Raw genomic sequence first — 20,754 nt, forward strand, 5'->3', positions numbered from 1 at the left:
CAGTACAATCTAAGGGTACAGACCCTGGATTGAAAGGCCAGGTTCTGGGTGTTCTCCCTAACCTGGAGGAAGGGGCTACTGCTAACAGTGCCCTTACCATATTGTCTTCTGGGGGGGGCACTTCTAGTTGGGCGGTGCAGGACCCCAGAAGGGAGGGAAGGGGGAGGGAAGCCACACCCCTGGCCTGGTCCAAATTGAAGGTACAGACCCCAGGTTGGAGGATCAGCTGCAGGTTAACATCACTGCACTGATGAAAGAATTGTGCAGGACTGCTTCTACAAGCACCCTGACAATGTTGGACTCTGGTGGTGCCATTCCTGCAGGGAGGGTACAGATCCCCAGAGGGGGGACCAGGGTCAGGTTGTCATCCCTGACCTGGTGGAAGAGAGAGTGGTCAAAGGGTGCCAGGCACCTGGGGCTACCACCCCCCCACTCTCTACAGTCACACTGGTTGGAGAGGCCAGAGCTTGGGCTCTCATCCCTGACAGTTGTCCTGAAGGATTGTAGAGTCCCAGGTAGGTCCCAATGTAATGGGTGGGTGAGAGACCCCATGACCAGTCTCAGAGGAGAGGGAATGGGGATGGGCTGAGGCCCAAGGTGCCCGAGATTCAATCCCTGGTCCTGGAGGGTTCCATGAGGAAACACCAGGAGGAGAGCCGAGCCTGTACCGGAGGGCCATCTGTTGAAGGAGATCCCACAGTGTCAGGAGAACTGGGGGGGGGGGGGGGGGGGGGGGGGTGGCTGTAGCCAGCATCCCACCAGTTCTGGTGTCTGGCAGTACCACTCCTCATGAGGGGATGCAGAAGTCCAGACAGAGGGATGCAAGGGGGTTGTGGACTCTTTTTGCATTTTTATTGATAACTGAACTTGTGTATTGTGGATTTTTGTCATTTTGGTCTTGTTTTGTTTAGATAAATATTTCCTATTTTTCGAAACCAGTGTTGTGTCATTTTGTAGTGTTTTCATTAAGTTACTGTGTGTGTTGGTACGAATACTCTACACCTAGCACTCTGAAGTTAAGCCTACTACTCTGCCAAGCTACCAAGGGGTAAGCAGGAGTTAGCTGAGGGTGATTCTCTTTTACCCTGACTAGAGTGAGGGCCCTTGCTTGAACTTGGGGTAACCTGACTGTCAACCAAAGGCCCCATTTCTAACAACGCCAATCTACAATACTCTACTCCACTCTACTTCACTCTAGCCCATTCTACACCCCTCCACTCTTTGCCATTATTCTGCAGTCTATGACACTCTGCTCTGTGCCACTCCACTATATGCCACTCTAGTCTCTCCACTCTGCTCTACGCCACTTTACTCCCTCCATTCTATGACACTTTACTCCACTCTACAACACTTACCTCACTCTACTCTATGCCAGGCTACTCTACGCGACTCCAGACCATTCCATGCTATCCCACTCCACTCTATGTTACTCTATTACATTCCCCAACACAACTCTATGCCATTCGACTCTATGAGACTCCATTCTGCAACACTCCACTTCAGAGCCTTCTACTCCACTCTACAACACTCTATGACACCTTATGATAATCCACTCTCACGATCTACTCCACCTCACTCCACACCACAACACTCTACGCCCCTCCACTGTAAACGTCTCCACTGTATGATCTTCCACTCTATGACACTCCACTGTGCAACACTCTAAGCCACTATACTCCACTCTATGCCAGACTATGCCACAATACTCTACTCCACTTTTAGGGACTTAACTAGACTTTATTCTACTCTACACCAGTTCACTCTATTCCACTCTACACCACTCTACCCTTCTGTACTCCACCCTACTCTACTCAACTCCACACCACCCTCCTCCACTCTGTGCCACTACACTCAACTCTACTCCAAGACACTCTACGACACTCCAATCTATGACACTCCACTCTGCTGTACAGTACTCTACTCTAAGATACTCTACGACACTCCAATCTATTACACTCCACTCTGTTTTACGGTACTCTACTCTACAACACTCTTCTCTATGACAGTTCACTTGATGACACTCTACTCAATGATACTCCATTCTACGACACTCTGTGCCACACTACAGCACTCCACTCTACTCAACACTACAATACTCTACTCCAATCTATGCAACTCCACTTTACAACATTTTAAACCACTCTATTTCACTTCACTCTGTGATACTCTACTACACTCTATACCTCTTCACTCTATACCCCTATACTCCACAACACTCCGCTCTACTCCACTCCACCTCACTCAACATGACACAATACTACTCCATGACACGCCACTCACTGATGCTTCCACCTATGACACTCCACAACCCTCCATTCCACTCTACATCCCTCCACTGTAAGACACTCTGGGGTTCATTACGACCCTGGCAGTCAGTGTAATAGTTGCGGTAGTACCGCCAACAGGCTGGCGGTACATACTGCCACTATTATGACATTGGCGGTTTGGCCAAAGCCAAACCGCCAAGTTAACACACCGACCGCCATGGCAGTAATGACCACCGGGCTGGAGACTACAATGGCCCATGGCATTTTGACCCCGCCCACTGCCCACTGCCCACTGTACCGCCACGAAAACCATGGCGGTAGGCACTATCAGTGCCAGGGAATTCCTTCCCTGGCACTGATAGGGGTCTCCTCTTCCCCCCTCCCCGGAGTTCTCCCCCACCCTCCCCCACATTTACACACATATACACACATACATACACACCCATACACACACGCATACCCACATTCACCCACACATGCATACATTCATACACACTCACAGCAACACTCACGAACATACATCCAGGCACACACGCAATCACACAACACAACATGCACCTACACACACACCCATTCATGCACACATGTATGCACGCATTCAAACACTGTCACACACACACAAACACACAAACACACATGCACACAACAACCCTCACCCCTCTCTCCTGTCGGCGAACCCGACTTACCTGCTTGCAGGGCGTCCTCCGGCAGGAGACAAGACGCGGCAAAACACCACCAGGACGCATCATGGCTCATTATACGGTTGTCCGCCGCCATGACCGTAGCCGTAATTCTGCCAGCCTTCTGGTGGAACTCCCCCTACGGTCATACTTTGGTGGACGGTCGGTAGCCACTTCAACAGTATGTTGGCGGCCGTCGCCAAGGCGGTAGGTGGTATTTGCTACCAATGTTATAATGAGGGACTTCTATGCTCTTTCATAGGTGAGACCTATTTGCTTTGCCAATGCTTGTTTTTGTGTGTGTTACATCTTCATGTTCAGGTAAAGGCCATTGGCCAGGGTTCTGGGTTGGCCTTAAGAGCTAAAACACAAGCCAAACTGGCAATACATTGTCAGGTAGAGGTTTTCTCACTTTCTCTCCTAGTCCCTCCATCTTGCTATATGTCTCACCTTTCTCACTCCCTCATTCCGTCGCTCTCTCTCGCTCTTCATATCCTTGCCTCTGTTTTCCTCTTGGTCTCTCTTTCTCTTGCTCTCTCTCTTCTGTATCTTTCTCGCTTGACTTTTTATTCACTGACTTGCTTTTGCTCTCCTTTATCTCTCCCTTTTTCTCTTTCTCTTTATTTATCTAATCTTTCTTCAACTCTACCTACCTATGCAGTACTCAGTTTGTAAAAGAATGAGTGCTGGTGCCCAAAGTTCTGCTCAGAACTCACCGACTGTGCTACCAAATGTCTGAACACTAAGGGCCTGATTTAAGAAAAGTGGCACTGAGTTCAATGCCACTTTTCTTGCGCCCCTTAACGCCACCATGTGTGCGCCGTATCTAGGCGTTAAAAGTGCCGAAACAAATGACACAAATAAATCATACCCTTTGCATACATCATGCCTGGCGCAGGCATAATGTAGCACAAAGGGTTACAAAATGGCGGAATGCATGCATTGTGCCACTTTAAAATTTAGTGCAGCGATTTTGGCCTCATTGGGCCACATTAGCTTTAAAAAAATGGCACTAATGTGGAGCAAGGAGACACTAGGGGCTCTTAAATCTGCCCCTAAGTGCCAGGGTCGTAGAGTCGTGAATCAAACTTTTGCATCTATGATGGCACTAGCAGACACTCCCTGCCCCTAAAACAAACTCTTGCACGTTCATTCTTTCTCCCTTTGTGATGGTTTTTCTGTCTTTCTCCTCCTTCTCTTTCCCCTTTGTGTGTTTTCCCTCTCTTGCTCTCAGTAAATGACTGATGACAAAATATAAGTGCTGGTCCCCAAAATTTCAACGCAATTGTAACTATGCCTTTATCCACCTTGTTTCTCTTTATTTTTGCTTCTGCTTCTTTCCTGTTCTCACATTCTCCCTTGCACCTACAAACTTCCGCCCCCCAATCGACCCCTCTCTCCAACTGCGGGGGCAATCATTACGCCCCAGCGAGCCTCTCCTCTGCTGTCCCAAGTCAGGCTTGGGGAATGTATGATAGTGTTGGTGAGGGAAAGCCAAGGCTACTCTGCTTGGGCCCAAGAGGATCTTGAGCTTTCACCTGCTTGCCCACTTCTAATTTTAAAAGTCCTTTGGGGTCAAGATCTGCTTGGCAGGTACGGTATGCTTGAGAGCAAAATGTGAGTGGTGGCTGTTTAGCCTAGGCGCAGCATCCTCTCTGGCAAGCAATCATTTCATGTTTTTTTTAACATATACTGATGGGAGTGCTATGTTTGCTCTTCACAAGTCGAGCTGGGCATAATTTCAGATAGTGTTTATACTTTTTGTGTATTTGCAACACATTTTAAGTTGAATTTTAGTTCTACTGGAACACAGGAGCTTTGATTTCGATTTTGTGGAAGCAGGGAAGTAAGGTCTGAGGAGTTCATGTGGCTATCTGCAGTCAAGTAAATAGCATTTTTTTACTACATGTGCAACTTCACTTGTGAGGTTCAAAATGTTGGGCTATTTGTTCTTTATCGAGTTTTACTCTAACCCCAATAGCTGGATATTTGCCAAAATGTACCTTTTCAAGTGCCTATCTTGGTTAGCATTTTCTCACAAACTGTTTCTTGCAAGAAACTCACTAGAATTTTGAGTGTAAGTGACTTTTTTGCACACGTCTTTTTCTTACAAATGACCAAACACAAAATACAGTTGAGTAAAAAAACCTCATCAAAGACCCGCTTTCCATCCATAATCCAAATTCACATTGAACTTTGCAACCTTTACATATTTTATTGCAAGGACTACCCGAAGGCTGAAGAAAAATTTACAGGGACAGAATAGCTGTATAATCTTCATTTAGCCAACAACTAAACCCAACAGATGACAATTAATAATAGCATGACATGGTTACAATATACATTTTCTGTTAGTATTCAACGAGTAAAGCAATCCGTTAAAATTGGAGATGTTTGTTTGTTGCAATATGTCCCTTTTTGAAGGGTCACCCCAAACTTTTTGCCTTCCTCCTCCTCTTTTTCATGACTCTCTGTCGCTGGCTTTAGGATTTTGTCCACTTTGCCAAAGTTAACCAGCACCAAAGTGCTTGTGATCTCTCCCCCTTCTTAAAATGTGGTAACATTAGCTTATCCAGAATTGGCATATTAATTTGCTTATAAGTCCCTAGTAAAGTGCACTATGTATGCCCAGGGCCTCTAAATTAAATGCTACTAGTGGGCCTGCAGTACTGATTGTGCCACCCACTAAGTAGCCCTTTAAGCATGTCTCAAGCCTACCACTAGAGGGCCTATGTGTGGAGTTTTACTGCCACGTTGACCTGCTGGTAACATCTTGCCAAGCCTTAAACCCCTTTTGTTTTTACATATAAGTCACACCTAAGGTAGGCTCTAGGTAGCCCATAGGGCAGGGTGCTGTGTAAGTGAAGGGTAGGACATGTGCTTTCAAGTTTTGCATGTTTTAGTAGTGATATTGATGCTGTAATTCCTGATGTATCATATCATTTTAATGGTAATACATCCTATTTACTAGTGAAGTCAAGTTTAACATTACTATTTTAGAAATGTTACTTTTAAAAGGTAGGGATTTTTATGCTCTTAGAGCTCTGTGTGCATGCAACCTGTCTCCAATACATGTCTGGGGTGGGTGACAGCTACACTTTGTGCATTCCCTCTAGGCAGCCACAAACACAGGAAGGTTAGGTGTGTCTGAATGCTCATCTTGATTCATCTGCATTTTGATGGCTGTTCCTGGATAGGAAGGGCGAGAGGGGCTCACACTTACAACTGAATGGGCAGTGCCTGTCCCCATACAAAGGGCTGATTACCCCCTACTGATAGTATGAAGTCGGGCCTCAGGAAGAAAGGATACTTGTGCACTTCAAAGACCCTTCCTTGAAGTCTTCCCCACTTCAAAGGTACATTTGGGTATAAGTACTGTGTCTCTGACCCCACCAAATCAGGCACTTCTGGACCTACAGCTTGACTCTGTCAGAAGAACTATTTTGCTACATCAAGGACTGTCACTCTGCTGGGCTGCTGACCTGGAAGGACTGCTTTCCTGATGTGCTGCCATGCTGCCTGTTGCTCTCTGATCTTGCTGAGGGAGAGGTGAACTCAGCCTTGCAACCCAAAGGGATTTCCAAGGCCTTATTGGCTTGCCTCCTGTTGCCAGAGACTCAGGGATATCAAAGTCTCTACCCCTGCTCCTGTGCCTGGTTCACTGGAAGTGGACCTAGATACTTGCACCAGTGAAATCAATGCAGCTCTTGCCTGCTGGAAATGGCAACCGATGCATCAACCTTTGTTGTGGGAGTAAAATTGGCACATCACATTTGCGGCCCGAGCAGCATCTCCGGAACCACAGCACCCTGGAAGCAGCACCGGTCACATCGGCATCAATGTAAAACTGAAACCACTGCATTGTTGCCATTTCTGAAGGACAAATTATGCATCCCTTCGACAGTGTGACGACACCCGACTCATTGGCTTCAAAATCAACGCATCAAAGTTTTTGATTCTCATTTTTTTATCCAGTGCATTGGCAGAAACGCATGGGAAAAATCAACGAATCCCTCAACTGCTGGAGTGACATCAACACATCTACCGATGAATGGATCCCACATCTCATGTTTGCAACCAGGATCAAGGTAATCTGTTCCCCGGGCCTCCGTGGCACCTGTACTCTGCCCAGGTTCCTTCATGGTCAGCTTGAACTGTTGACTATGCCCTGCTCTAGCGCGACCTCAAGTAATTCCTAAAGCGCTATTTCCTTCTAATCACTATTTTTTACACGTATTCTTCGAAAATTCATAAATCGACTTCTCATTATTGTGTGCAGAGTAAGGATCAGGTGGGTCAATTGTAATTGTGATGATATGTGAAAGTCTGAAGTTGGAACACAGATGTCAAAATGACAGCACAACCATTAGAGAAATTGCAGTGCTTAAAGGTGAGTGGGTGGATTGTGGGTGTGGGGATGGGTGAAGTGAATGACACATAAAGAAGTATATACAGGGAAGTGTGAAAAGAAGATCCTGAAGGGGAAAAATATGAGGTGTGAGATATGCAGATTAAATATTTCAGAACGATATGAGAAGAAAAGGAGCATAAACGTCTAACAAAGAGACTTCAGAACAGAGTGTAGGCAGCCTTTTATATAATGTGTTTCCTCTTGCTTGGACCCCTAAATGTCATGACTATAGATGCCTCTGGCTGGATTGCACCTTGCCAGTAGAGAAGCGGTTCTGATCTTAGAATGATATGCAGTGGGACCAGGTAACTGGGTAGTCTACAAACTGCATACAATAATGAAGCCATGAACAATGAGGCCTACATTCTAGGTGGCCTGGAGAAGCAATACAATGATATAGACCACAGAAGAGCATTGCCTGGACCATCACTCATGAACCTGCAGTATCCCTGTCACCCCCCAGCTGTGTGTATCTGCTCGCATGAGTTCCAGAAGGCTCTGGAGGTTCTGTATCTTCACACCCTGAGTGAGAGGCTTGATCCAGTTGACTGACGTAGGTCATCAGGAATCCATGAACGGCTGAACCATCCCTCTAGCCTGTTCAGATTCACAGTTTTTGTCATTTTGATTGGTGTTTGACCACCAACCCTAAAGTCTAGTTAACAGAATGAACTAGTGCAGTCTTGATGTCTAGTGGATGTCCCTGGTTGCTTTGGTGCCCGCACCATCAGAAACTTTTGAGAGTGATTTTTAGCTTCAGAGAATCCTAAAGACAGGTACTACTGGTTATGATTCAGGTGCCTATTTAAGCCCGGTTTAATTTCACTTTGAGTGACTGTATTTTGCTCTCTCGCAATATGCACATCACACACAAATTAGTTCCCTCCAGCGCCACTGTCTTTGTTTTTACTTTACAGTTGCTTTCCTGCTGCCTTTAAACTAGAGTCACAAGCTAAACTTACACTTTTGTGTATTCACAAACGGAGTTAACAGTAAGTTTACGACTGCAGAGACTCTGCAGTCGGGGCTGGGAACACCACACATAAAAAGATACACATATACTATCTTTTTAGGTGCAGCGTTCTCTGCCCCGACTGCGGAGTCTGCACAGTCATAAACTTACTAGTGAATAAACGTACTGTGAATACAAAAACAAAGTAACACAAAAGTGTAAGTGTACCTTTGGAAATCAGACCCTTTTTGTTTAGAGCTTGGTGTGACAGCAGAGGGAGTTTGCTGTACAGGACACATTCCAGCTTTATCAGTGTATGTCTCCTGCCACTGTTGTTGTAAATTCCTTAAGAGTGACCTTTATTTAACTGACTGCTGCTATTTAACTAGTCTGTAAATGTTGTGGAGCACACAACCTTCAGCAAGACAAAAGTAACAGAAAACAAAACTCATACGAACTCTGAATAGAAGCTAATGAGTGTGCTCTATGTTTGCAACCCTATCTTCCTTTCTTTCTTTTTCTCTTTCTTTCTTTCTTTCTTTCTTTCTTTCTTTCTTTCTTTCTTTCTTTCTTTCTTTCTTTCTTTCTTTCTTTCCTTTTTTCATCTTTCTTTTGTCCTTCCTTCTTTCTTTTGTCTCTTTTTTCTTTCTATCTTACTCCTTCCTTCTTTACTTGTTTTTTCCTTCTTTCTCTCCTTGCCTTCATTCTTGCTTCACATCCTGGCTTTCTGTTCCTTTCCTCTTTGTTGCCTCTTTTTTGTTTCTTTTTCATCCCTGATTTCTGTTTCCTTTCTTTTTTCTTTTTTCTTCTTTCTTTCTTTCCTTCCTTTCTTTCTTCTTTCTTTTTGCATTTCTTGTTTTTTTACTTTCTTTCTTTTTTCTCGCTTCTTCTTTTTTCTGTCCTTCTTTATTTCTTCTTGCATTTACTTTTTTCCCTCACTCTTTCCCGTCTTCTTTCTTTTGCCTCCCTTATTTCTTACCTCTCAGGTACCTTGGGCTGTATGTAAGTCCTGTAGTAAAGGGTGAGAAGTTGTGAATCATTTCCAGTGAAGCTCTATATTATAACATTGGCAATTAGAGCTGATATTGGAGAAAATCTAGTACTAAACTAGAGGAAATGGCACAGCAGTCTTGCTGTACTGGCCTTTTTTGGGTAGGACAAAGACTGTTTCACATATGGTTGGTCCCTTTGTGCAACTGTACAGTTCACAAACAAACAATGGAATGCAGCCAGTTGTCACAATGAAAACCATTCATATACTCCAATACCCTAAATACATTCTAGAAGCTGGAGTCCTTCAATTGAATCAACTGAACAAACCTTTGGTAGTATGATGGTGTTGGACAAAAAAACTGTACTGGAATATTGCATTCCTAGAGGCATAGTGCCACTTGTGATGGATGATTTAATGTTTTGCAGTTGTCACTGCACTGAAGAGCTCAAATCAAGTGCTAACCTTACTATGAAAGGGTCAATGGTGTGTCATTCCTCAGCCACTAAGAGTTCTAATGGCAGGTTTGTCTTGCCTAGTCCTAGTGCTAAAGAGGTTGCTGGGAGGGATTTGGAAGTTACAATACACAACGAGGTCACACTGCTGGAGTATGTAACTTAGTTATGGCTTGCTCTGATAGCATGTGTGAATGGTGTTGGTGATTGGCCACAAAGTAGAACTACGGTTTACAGTGGAAAATATTCACCTACCTTCTTCCCCAGCCTCCAGATGAGGTGGACAATGTCCTCTCTATAAAAATAGTTGAATAGTGGCAATCATAGCACTGACTTGCAAATCATGGGTCAGGCTCAAAAAAGGGCCTAATCTCTAAATTTTCATCTCTCCAGGACCTTACTAAAAGCAAGGAGTTCAAAGATAGATCTTAGTGAGTGGAATAGGCTGTTCTACAGCCAAGCAGCCCGGACTGAAAAGGCATGTCCACCTTCTCAGGATCTCTTAAACCTAGAAACAAATGAGAGACCACTGGTGGCTGAATGCAGAGCCCTCTGAGACATATAATTGTGAATTTTGCAAAAGGGAAAACTAGGGCCTACCCTGTGTGCTGTCCTGTGGAAGATACAGAGAGATTTAAAAAGAATTATTTTTGGCACCAGGAGCCAATGTAGGTTATACAGTGTAGCAGAAGAGGAGGAGGACCTGGGGAAAGAGAGAGCCAACTTGGCAGCTGCAGCTTGCATCCGGTAAAGGTGATTGAGAAGATATGTAGGTGCACCTAGAAATAAAGCATTATAAAGTCAAGTTGATTCATGTTGGAGCTCTTGCAGCCCATTGAAGTCAAAGCAGTTAAACTATTTTATGAAGGATGAAGAGGGTTTGCTGGCCTTTTGACCCTATTGAATTGTATCAAATGAATTTGGCATGATTCAGGGAGAAATAGATTTCAAGGTGGTTGGCCCTCTCCAAATGTGGATGCGGCGAAACGTATGTCAATTTCCATTTTTTTACTGTTTTTAGGTCAAATGCGCAGGCGCTTCAACCTGTGGTAAATATTGTGGGATTTTAACCACGCCCACCGCTCACCCATCACTTTCACTTGTTTGTGGGCTTGCCGTTCAAAAATAGTTTGTTATCATTGGTAAATGCTTTATGTTTGTCCCTTCTTGAGGTGGTTTTGTTACCACCTTGCAGACTGCCCATGTTACATGGATAATTGCACGATATCCAATACGTTTGACTGCAAGTGAACTTCTTTTTCTTTTTTTTTCTCTCCTTTGCGCTTATGCTCATGGCGGCCATGGCACTTTGAATCAGCTAGCTTATGTCAACTGTTTTACTTTTCATTTTCCATTTAAGTGGCAAGAAAAGTCCAATTAGGAATTTACAACAGTAAAAGCTCTAACTCGAGCAAATGTGAGACCGATTGCATTGCAAATGCTTGTTACAGTTTAGGATTAAACTCTTTTTCTTCCATTTCATGTACATTTTATAGCTGGGCCCCATATTTTGTAGTATGTATCTCTCCCTATGCAGTTCATCATTACTCCTTTTCCTCCCTGTTGGAAATGGCCCTTTTTGCAGGGTCATCCCTAAACTTTTCACCTCCTTCCCTTTTTTCCTGACCTGTTTTTGTTGGCTTTAGGACTCTGTGCACTTTACCACTGTTAACCAGTGCTAAAGTGCATATGCTCTCTGTGTAAATTGTATTTGTAATTGGTTTATCCATGACTGGCATATTTGATTTCCTAGTAAGTCCCCAGTAAGGTGCACTAGAGGTTCCCTGGGCCTGTAACTCAAATGCTACTAGTGGGCCTGCAGCACTGGTTGTGCCACCCACATTAGTAGCCCTGTAAACATGGCTCAGACCTGCAACTGCAGTGTCTGTAGATGTAGTTTTAAACTGTCCATTCGACTTGGCAAGAGTACCCACTTGCCAGGCCTACACCTTCCCTTTTCATACATGTAAGGTACTCCTTAGGTAGGTCCTAGGTAGCCCCTTGCGCAAGGTGCATTGTATGTTAAAGATGGGACATGTACTGATGTGTGTTACATGTCCTAACAGTGAAATACTGCTAAATTCAGTCTTCATTGTTGAAAGACTTATCTTTCTCGTAGGTTAACATGGGGGTTGCCTTTAAATAACTTTAAAGTGCAGATTCCCTTTGAGAGCAGATATAAATTTGGAGTTTGGAGTCTCTGAACTCGCAGTTTAAAAATACATATTTTAATAAAGTTGGTTTTTAGATTGTCAGTTTGAAAATGCAACTTTCTTGCTTAAACCATTCTGTGACTCTGCCTGTTTGTGGATTGCCTGGCTGGGTCAGTTTGACAGTTCGGCCATTTGTGAATCTCCTCTAAACAGTGAAACAAAGGGAGCTGGGGTGTAGCCTTGATATCCTGATGAGCCATCTGTGCTAGAGTGGAGAGAGAAGTGGTCACTCACACCTGAATGGGCTGTCCTGCCCTCTCACAATGCAGTCTCCAGCCCCCTGGTGTGTGTCTGGGGCCTGGCCTAGGCAAGGCAGGATCTTGTGAACAACAGAGACTTTCCTTTGAAGTAGGCCTACTTCAAAGGCAGTAAGCGGTATAAGTACTGGACTCAAAACCCCTGAAAATTAGATTACTTCAAGGATTCAAAAGGAACCTCTGCGTGGAGAAGAGGTGAGGAGAAGTGCTGCCCTGGCCTGTCACTGTGCTGTGTTGGGCTATCCTGCAGGTGCTGCTTCTGCCTGTGCAAGGAGGCAGCGACTGGACTTTATTTTGCACTTCTGCTTGAGAGATACCTCCAAGGGCTTGGAGTAGAGCTTTCTTCCTGTTTTGAAGTCTCAGGGACAGCAAAGGCTTCACCACGCAGTTCTGAGTCTGCCTGATGTGAACTCTAGCTTGCCAGAGGGTGCCATTCCAGTTCCTGGGCCCCTGGAAGTGAATTTCTGGAGAAAAACCTGTCTAACAATGCCAGACGACACCATGCGACTTCGTAAAGGACGCTGATGCCCGGCACTGCGATACCTTCTGCCCTTATGCCGTGTACCTCGCAGAAATGTGATGACCCTGACAACCCTGTAGGTTTCGTGTTGCTGCACCCGCTGATCTCACCCGACTTTGCTGACTTCGGAGTGTCACAAGTCTGATGTCTGTGACATCGAATGCCATTGCACCGCCTGCAGCCCTGTGACAACATTGCGACCCCATGAGGTTGTCCCGCAGCATCGTGACTTCCCCAGACTTTGTGCCTGCCAGAACCGAGAGACCCACTTTGCAAGCGACGCCGCTCCACCTCCACCACTCTGCGGCAAGGACCCAACACCGCTGCGTGACGCCTCTGCCCTTATGCCCCATAGCACCGGAACTGACGCTGCATCAAATCCAGCGACACCGCTCTCCCCAACTCCATACACCGACCTGTTTTCTATTTGTTTGTTAAGGTACTGTACCTGGGGGTCGAAGGACTCCATTAACAGTGCCAGTGGCATCCAACTGAAGGAAATGACTCCATCACTACACCGCTTAATATCAACTTGCAGTATTTGTGCCCCATGGCACTATTTTTGTGCTTTTAAGTGCTAAATTCATATTTTTAACTACGTATTGTAGATTTTTATCGTATTAGGTCTTGTTTAATAGGATAAAATAATAACTATTTTTCTAAACCTGTGTTGTGTCATTTTGTAGAGGTTCACTGTATTATTGTGTGTGTTTGTACAAATACTTAACACATTATCTCTGAAGTTAAGCCTGCCTGCTTGGGCCAAGCTACCAAGGGGGTGAGCAGGGTTAACTGAGTGTGATTCTCCTTTACCATGACTAGATTGAGGGTCCTTGCTTGGACAGGGGGTCACCTGACTGCCAACCATTGACACCATTTCTAACACTCCCACTTTTCACCTTGGGAAGTTGGACGAACAAAGGTTCTAGACTGCAAGACCCCACACACTTGCATCCGATAGTGCCAGCTCAGTGCTTTGCTAAATGCGATTTTGGATCCAGTGGCAGAGACCCCAGCCACAAATATAATATCCCTTTGCATCAAAACACTTCATTAGGACATCTTTGCCAAATACACCACTATTGTGCACAGCACCTTTAGAAGCATTAAAGCATCTACCCACCCATGTAGTGTGCTACACAGCTTGTTATGTTTACCTAAACACAATTACTCACAGTAAACCATATTTACAACAATTAAAACAAATAACTAGTTCTACTTACCAAAGTAAGCTGGCCAAAACATGTCCTGTAAGATTAAAATATTGGGCATTAATCCGAGACACGATATTTCCCCAGGCAAAGAATACATTGAAAAATGTTGCATTATTGGTTGAAGTACTATTAATGTTATAACAAATAATTGTTTTTAACCTTCGGAAAACCAATATATCAAGTATTGCTTAGACCGGAAGTGACGCTGAGGGCATTCCATTTCCAGTTATTAACTGCACACTCTTCAGCCTGTTTATGTAAGAAATTCATTTGAATGTAGCCGCTGGGAGTGATGGCCAGTTTCCAAATCGACTTCTGGAAAGGCCCGGCACATTTTGCTATTGTTCCTTTAAGTTTGCAAAAAAGCACAGGATACAAGGGCTGCGGGAGCACAATGAAAAGATTTCCTGTTTTTCCAGCGAAGAACAAGAACATGAGTTCCGGAACGGATACTGGAAAAATACATCGTCTGCAGCTTTTTTAACCGCCCAGGACAAAAAGCACGTTTGAACGGAGTGTCTCTAAGCTGCCTTCAAATTGTTCTGACCTAAGTGAAAAAATGTGTTATTTCATTTTCTCAAGGATATGTGTGATTTATCTAACTTCTGTAACGGAACGTAATTTCTTTTAAGAAAATAAGATAAATGCAATGGGCAAGATTTACAAGGCCTAGCGCCACTGGTGGCTCTTTTCACTGAACCATATTTACAAGGAGGAGTTTAGCCACTTATTGTGACTGAACTCCTCCTTGTAAATATTGGCCCCTCCGACGCAGTTTTCTGCACCAGTGGGGCGTGCAATGGGTATTGCGGTGGGTGTGCCACCGCAACAACCTTTGCTTTTGAGCTGCTCCAGATTTACAAGAATTCGTAAATCTGAGGCAGCACCAAAATCTAGCCACCCCAGCAGCACACACAGAAAGAGCAAAAGGCCATGAATGATTGTGTATGTGCAGGAAGGTATTTTTTGCTGCACAGAAACAATAATTCCAAAATGGCGCTTTGGTACTTCTATGTGTGCTACATTTTGCAGCACGCATAGAAGTTGCAAATCGGCATTGTAGATTGTTTTTGTGCAAGAAGGGACACCTTCCTGCACATTAACAATCTATTCCCTCAGCGCAGACGCCCTTGCACTATGGTGCAAGGAGGCCTGCGTTGGCACAGGCAGCTTAATTTAGCACCAGCGCAGGGGAAAACACAGGGGTGCACCGTATTCCTGTAAATATGGTGCATCCCTGCATTTTAAAAGTGGCACAGCAGCGCGCTTCTCCACTTTGTTGTAAATATGGGTCACTGTTTTTTTCATCTGAATATTACCCCAAGTCTACTTATGATGGCATGGTTGGATCTGCCTTCCGTGACGCATAGAAACTCGGGCTTAAGGACAATGCAAAGATCTAATTGGAGGGAAACCCCCTTTGGCTGACAGGTAGCAGACTGCTCTTTGGCCAAGATGGACTATGAGAATAAGGCTGTTTCATACAGGTCTGAAAGCAGCTCTCAGGGAGCGAAACACAATGTTCAGTTTTCCTCCTGCTCCGTGCAAGTTGCTGCTGCATAGTTGTGAAACTCCTGGATACTGCTAAGGCTCTTACTTATTGGAAAATTTGGAGTTTCTTTTTAGGGCTATCTTCAGTAACTACGGCTTGTTAGGTATGTGGTTTGAAAACAGTGGTATACCATGGATTCAATTCCTTGGACTCATTTTGCATGAACACGATTAAAGCAGATATTACAAGATTGTGCTAATACCTAAACATTTATCATTTCAAGCCTACATGAGAATTGAAAAAAAATCCTGAATTCATAAACACTCCTTCCCTTAGCACACTATAAACTATCTTAATGTTGTGTTCATACAACAAACATTGGCAAAGCAAATAGGTTGAGCTTGGGTATAGCAAGCGCAAACAGAGGCACCTACCATATGTGCACACATAGACAATGCTCATAAATGCACAGTATGTAGGTATGTATGTCACAGAACTCTGCTACAGTGAACATGGCCTTTTCACTGTAAGGACATGTTTCACATTAAACGTTTACATGTCCTGCTTTTAAATATCATGCAACATGTCTTAATGGGTAGTAAAGCCTACTTAGGGGTGTCATTAATATTTAAAAGGAGAGTTTAGGCCTGTAAGAATTGGTTATTGTGACAAGTCAAATTTGCAGTTTAAACTTGCACAACCAGGTTACTGGTGGCAGGCTTGCAGTAATATTTATTTTGTCACCACAGTGAATGGCATAATAAGTGCTGCAGTCCATCTGTGACTTCTAATTTACAGACCCAAGGTAACCTGAAATCCCATATATTAGGTATGTTAAATATTCCAAATAAGGTTCTGCCAATTTCACCGTGTTGAAAGATAAAACACATTGGTTAGCACCGGTAAAGTGCACAGAGTTTTACAGCCAGCACAAACAGTCAAGGAACAAATCTGGGATAGTACTACACAAAAGATAGTCACTTCCAACAATTGGTATAATATTGTGTGCATTATAGGGGCACATGGTGATGTGCTCGACAGGCATAGTGTGATGTACATTGGAGCTTATGGTGATGTACAGCAGAGGGAAATGATGTGCAGTACATGTCCATAGGGTGATGTCGCATGTGCCCCCCATTTAATACATAACATGTTTAGAATGGCCTATATTGTACATGCATCCGTTCTGCTTGACAAAACCAAGGTGCACCTTCCACTAGCTATTTGGTGTGTGTGAAAAATGTAAACAAGTTTTGCTTTCTTGTAACTGTACCCTGCCTAACCCATATTCATCTAATTCTGTTAACCTTCCCCACAAGGTCTCTGATGTGGAACCATGCTGTGTATGCAAGATGATCAGGCGGAAATCTAGAAGGCCCTTTCCCTAGTTCTCATGAGGTCAGCAAAGGTCTGGCTGTGCTCTTTCTGAAAACTGCCATGTGATTGAGACTAGAAAACCATGGGGCATATTTAAGAGCCCTTAGATCTGCTCTAACACTGCCATAGCGTATTTGTTTTACTCTAAGGCTGCGCTCAAGTGGCTTTTCTGCCATACCATATTTACAAAGTGGCACAATGCATGCATTACACTACTTTGTAACCCCTTGTGCCACATTTTGCCTGTGCCAGGCATAATGTATGCAAGGGGGTGCTCTAGCACTAGGAGGCCCGCAAAAATGGCACAGTGAAATTTAAATGATTTCACTGTGCCTTTTTTGGCGTCCTTTTTAAGGCCTGCTTAGGGCAGGCATTAAAATGACGCTTCCATATTAATCAATGGGCCTCCTTGCACTTTGCTGCAGTGGTGTCAACATTGTTTTCTCTTGTGTAGCAAAGAGCCACGATAGTGTCAAAAAGTTTGACGCTATTGTGCTAACGACAGTCATGGTGCGCCATATTATAAATACGGCACAACCATGGTGTTGTTAGGTCCCGGTTGGGGGATGCAAGAAAAGTGATGCATCATAGCTGATTCTCAATTTTTTCTTAAATATGGGCCTATGTGTAGTAGAGTATACATTTGTCTCATCTTTAATTGAGGAGCTTGCCTTTATGAATCATTTTATCCGGGGGTCTCCTGGTCAGTTTCAATTGCTATTCACATACTATTTGTTTTTCTATTGGTCAATAAATATTTTGAGACTCAACCAAACTATTAAGTAAAACGTTCGCCCCCCTCCTATGATGTGGTTGCATTGCAAAGCTTTGAGGGACTATTTTTTGTCTGCAAAGTACACTCAATCATCACAATTTTTGTGACATTTAATTCTTTATCTCACATATGCATGCTATAAAAAGCATCTTTTTTGTTTGCTGTGTAAGGCTCATTGGTGTTCACTTCATTGATTTGAAATGATTTAAAACCATGGCTGCCCTAACAGGGCTTCCCAGCGTTAGTGCAAACAGACTAAATAAATGAATTGCAAGAAACGCCACAGTTTAATTCTACTAATGATCTCCATAGCAACCACCTTCAGCTCTGCTCCTGGGTCACTGATAAGATGCTGTATTGCTTGCAACAAGCCTGCTCCTGCTTCTAGGCTACTGCTGAAAAATACAAAACCCAGTATGCTGAGCAGACCTGACAAAGCCAATATGTCTGGCCTATAACTGTAAATACAAGAAAGGACTATTGGACTTACTAATTCTTTTTTTACCTTGCTCCTAATAAATAAACATTTTTTTAGTCAGGATTTTAATTAGTCGGCATTCGTTTTCATATGCAGACAGAATGCTTCCCATGCATTTAATTGTAAAGCGATGTGTGAAAGATAGGAAACTCACTAAACCTTGGTGAGACTATGTAGTGCCCAATTCCAATGATTTCAGGGGAGATCTATGGGCCTTACTTAGACTTTGCTGAATGACATACTCCATCGCAAACGTGGCTGATGCCCCATCCACCCGATTACAAGGGCATTAAAGTCTAAGGCATTTTAATATGGCTGACAAGATACCTGTCACGTGTTGACTGAGTATCCCATTGCCAAACATTTTCTTTTATGGGTGTGCCTGGTAAATATCAAATGCCATAATAGTGATACAGCGCAGAAACTAAATTATATTTACAGAAACAAATATTTTCTTCAGACGTAGCAGCACATGCATGCACCTGCACACACATGGATACAGCACAAAACTTAAATATTAACCAACTAATTTTTTCACATCCTATTTAATTTTGCTCATTTCTGCTAGTCCACCAAGCACCTGTTGGTCCTTGGCCTCTATATTTTGTCACAAATATTATGATGCCATTTAAGAAAGCCCCATGGTCACATGTGTATTTCAAGTCCACTTGGGCCCGGTGTCTTTTAAGCATGTCAGGACTCAGTGGTACTCACCTAGCCAACGTTCACTATACAAAAAGTATATTGTGGTCAGTTATGATATTAGGGTGAAACTAAGAGACATTTTAAGGCATAGATTAAACGGTCTTTGGTCCAGGGCCTGAGACTTGAAGGGCCCACTACTTAGTTAGACAAGAGTGCTGCTGATGATTTTGACAAATTAAACGCTTCCCCTGAGCTCTTCCTCTACTGGCTTAATAAAACGTGCTCTGTTGTGCCCCTTTATATATGCAATATGCCGTTTAGTTTGAAAAGGCTCCCTCTTTCACAATTTTTTTTTATCTAACACACCTTGGGCCATAATATGATGGGCTTTTCTGGTGCAGCACAGAGCTGAGCACCTGTTTCTCCTGCATATATATATTACAGAGTAGCGGTAGCCACTCTATAGTTATAGTATTCCCAGAGATAGGAATCCCTCAGATTATTGCTTGCTAATAACTTTGCCCGTTTGATAAATCTCCATGAAACCTTGCAGACATATTGCCTTTGCCTTTTCTACATTGGCAAATGATGCAAAGTTTTCCAGTGATTCATCAAGTGGCAGCAAAGAGAACAAGCATTTGAAATGCAATAGGTCTGGCATTTACTTGAGTTGCAACTATTGGCATTGTAAATGCATAACTGGACTTTTTTGCCACATTAATTGGCCAACTCTGCCACATATTTTGGTCCTAAACTGCCACATAATTCCAGTGGCCCTGCATATTACTAGTAGGCATACTAGAATATATTTTTAAACAATCCCTTAAAACACAAACTACTCCCAGGTGCAAAACATATATACTTGACAGTTGGTACAGGCAACATTACCCGTGGGGCAATGAATAAATATTTGTACTCCAAGAATGCATGCTTAATGGATCACTGTCCCTTTACTGCAGTCTGGGGAGTTGAACAAAACAGCCATGAAATTTCGCACATTTGAGGAGAGCCATCTCACATGATATTAATGATCGTCAGTTAGTCTTGAACTGATGTATTAGTTATAGATATTGACCATTGTACAGCATAATCAACTGTAAGCTGTCCTCAAAGTTAGTTTTATAAATACATGCACACAGCTCAAGTTTCACTGACTCAACCGTGTGTAGTTCATCTAGTCAGTTTTCTGCTTTGTATTTGCAGCTTGAATCACGTTATAGAAATAAAACTACAAGCCCCAGAATGCAAAGCAGAAACAAATCAAATGAGTGAATCACGCATCGAACTAGGGAGCTGGACAACTCTATGAATACTACTCCAAGGGCTGGTTTCCGGCTTGTATCACGTTATAAAAATAAAACTAAAAGTCCCAGAATGCAAAGCAGAAACTTAAACTAAATAAGCGAATCACGTTTTGACCTAGGGAGCTGGACAGCTCTACAAATACTACTCCAAGGGCTAGTTCCCAACTTTACGATATTACAGTTGGAATGCCTTTGTTGAATAGTAATGTATCATAGTAAAAATATGGCAAAGCCAGGATCTCAGAACCCTGCAGGACTGTTATCATCACAGACTGCAGCTACAGCTCATGAACTGGGGTTGGCTGCCTGCACAGGGTTTGGAAGTGCACGCAGTTCACAAATTTCAAAGGTATTTATTAAGGAGTTGAGTAAAGTTGTAATATTGCGCTCAAACAATTAAGTCATTTTTCCGGGAGACCCAAAAAAACAAACATCTTCAAAGCAGATAATAGCTTTAAAGCACTATGCAGTAACATGGCTGCTGCATATAAATGTTAAAGCACTAAATACTGAGGCAAAGTAATTTTAAAGCTGTATCGCGCCTATTTATTCCATGTCCAGCCACTTCCAGCCCCTTCAGCTCACTGTTACAGCTGTTTTTTTTCATTTGTAACGTTTTTCTGTTTAGAGTGCATCTAATGTAAAAATGTCAAAATGCCTCTGGCGATTAATGTTCTTTCTGAAGATAGAACATACTTTTGTCTAGTGGAGCCTTGGACTCAT

At 43.4% G+C, this 20,754-nt stretch overlaps 1 protein-coding gene across 1 annotated transcript in view; it reads right to left on the reverse strand.

Moving 5' to 3' along the window:
* PROZ (protein Z, vitamin K dependent plasma glycoprotein) overlaps positions 1-20,754 on the reverse strand; it is a 284,994-nt gene that overhangs the window by 203,127 nt on the left and 61,113 nt on the right. Inside the window, exon 3 of the mRNA XM_069204954.1 lies at positions 13,970-13,994. Within this exon, the coding sequence (XP_069061055.1) occupies positions 13,970-13,994 (25 nt within the window). The remainder of the gene's footprint in view (positions 1-13,969; positions 13,995-20,754) is intronic.

This window comes from Pleurodeles waltl, chromosome 8, assembly GCF_031143425.1.
Source record: "Pleurodeles waltl isolate 20211129_DDA chromosome 8, aPleWal1.hap1.20221129, whole genome shotgun sequence".
Classification (NCBI taxonomy): Eukaryota; Metazoa; Chordata; class Amphibia; order Caudata; family Salamandridae; genus Pleurodeles; species Pleurodeles waltl.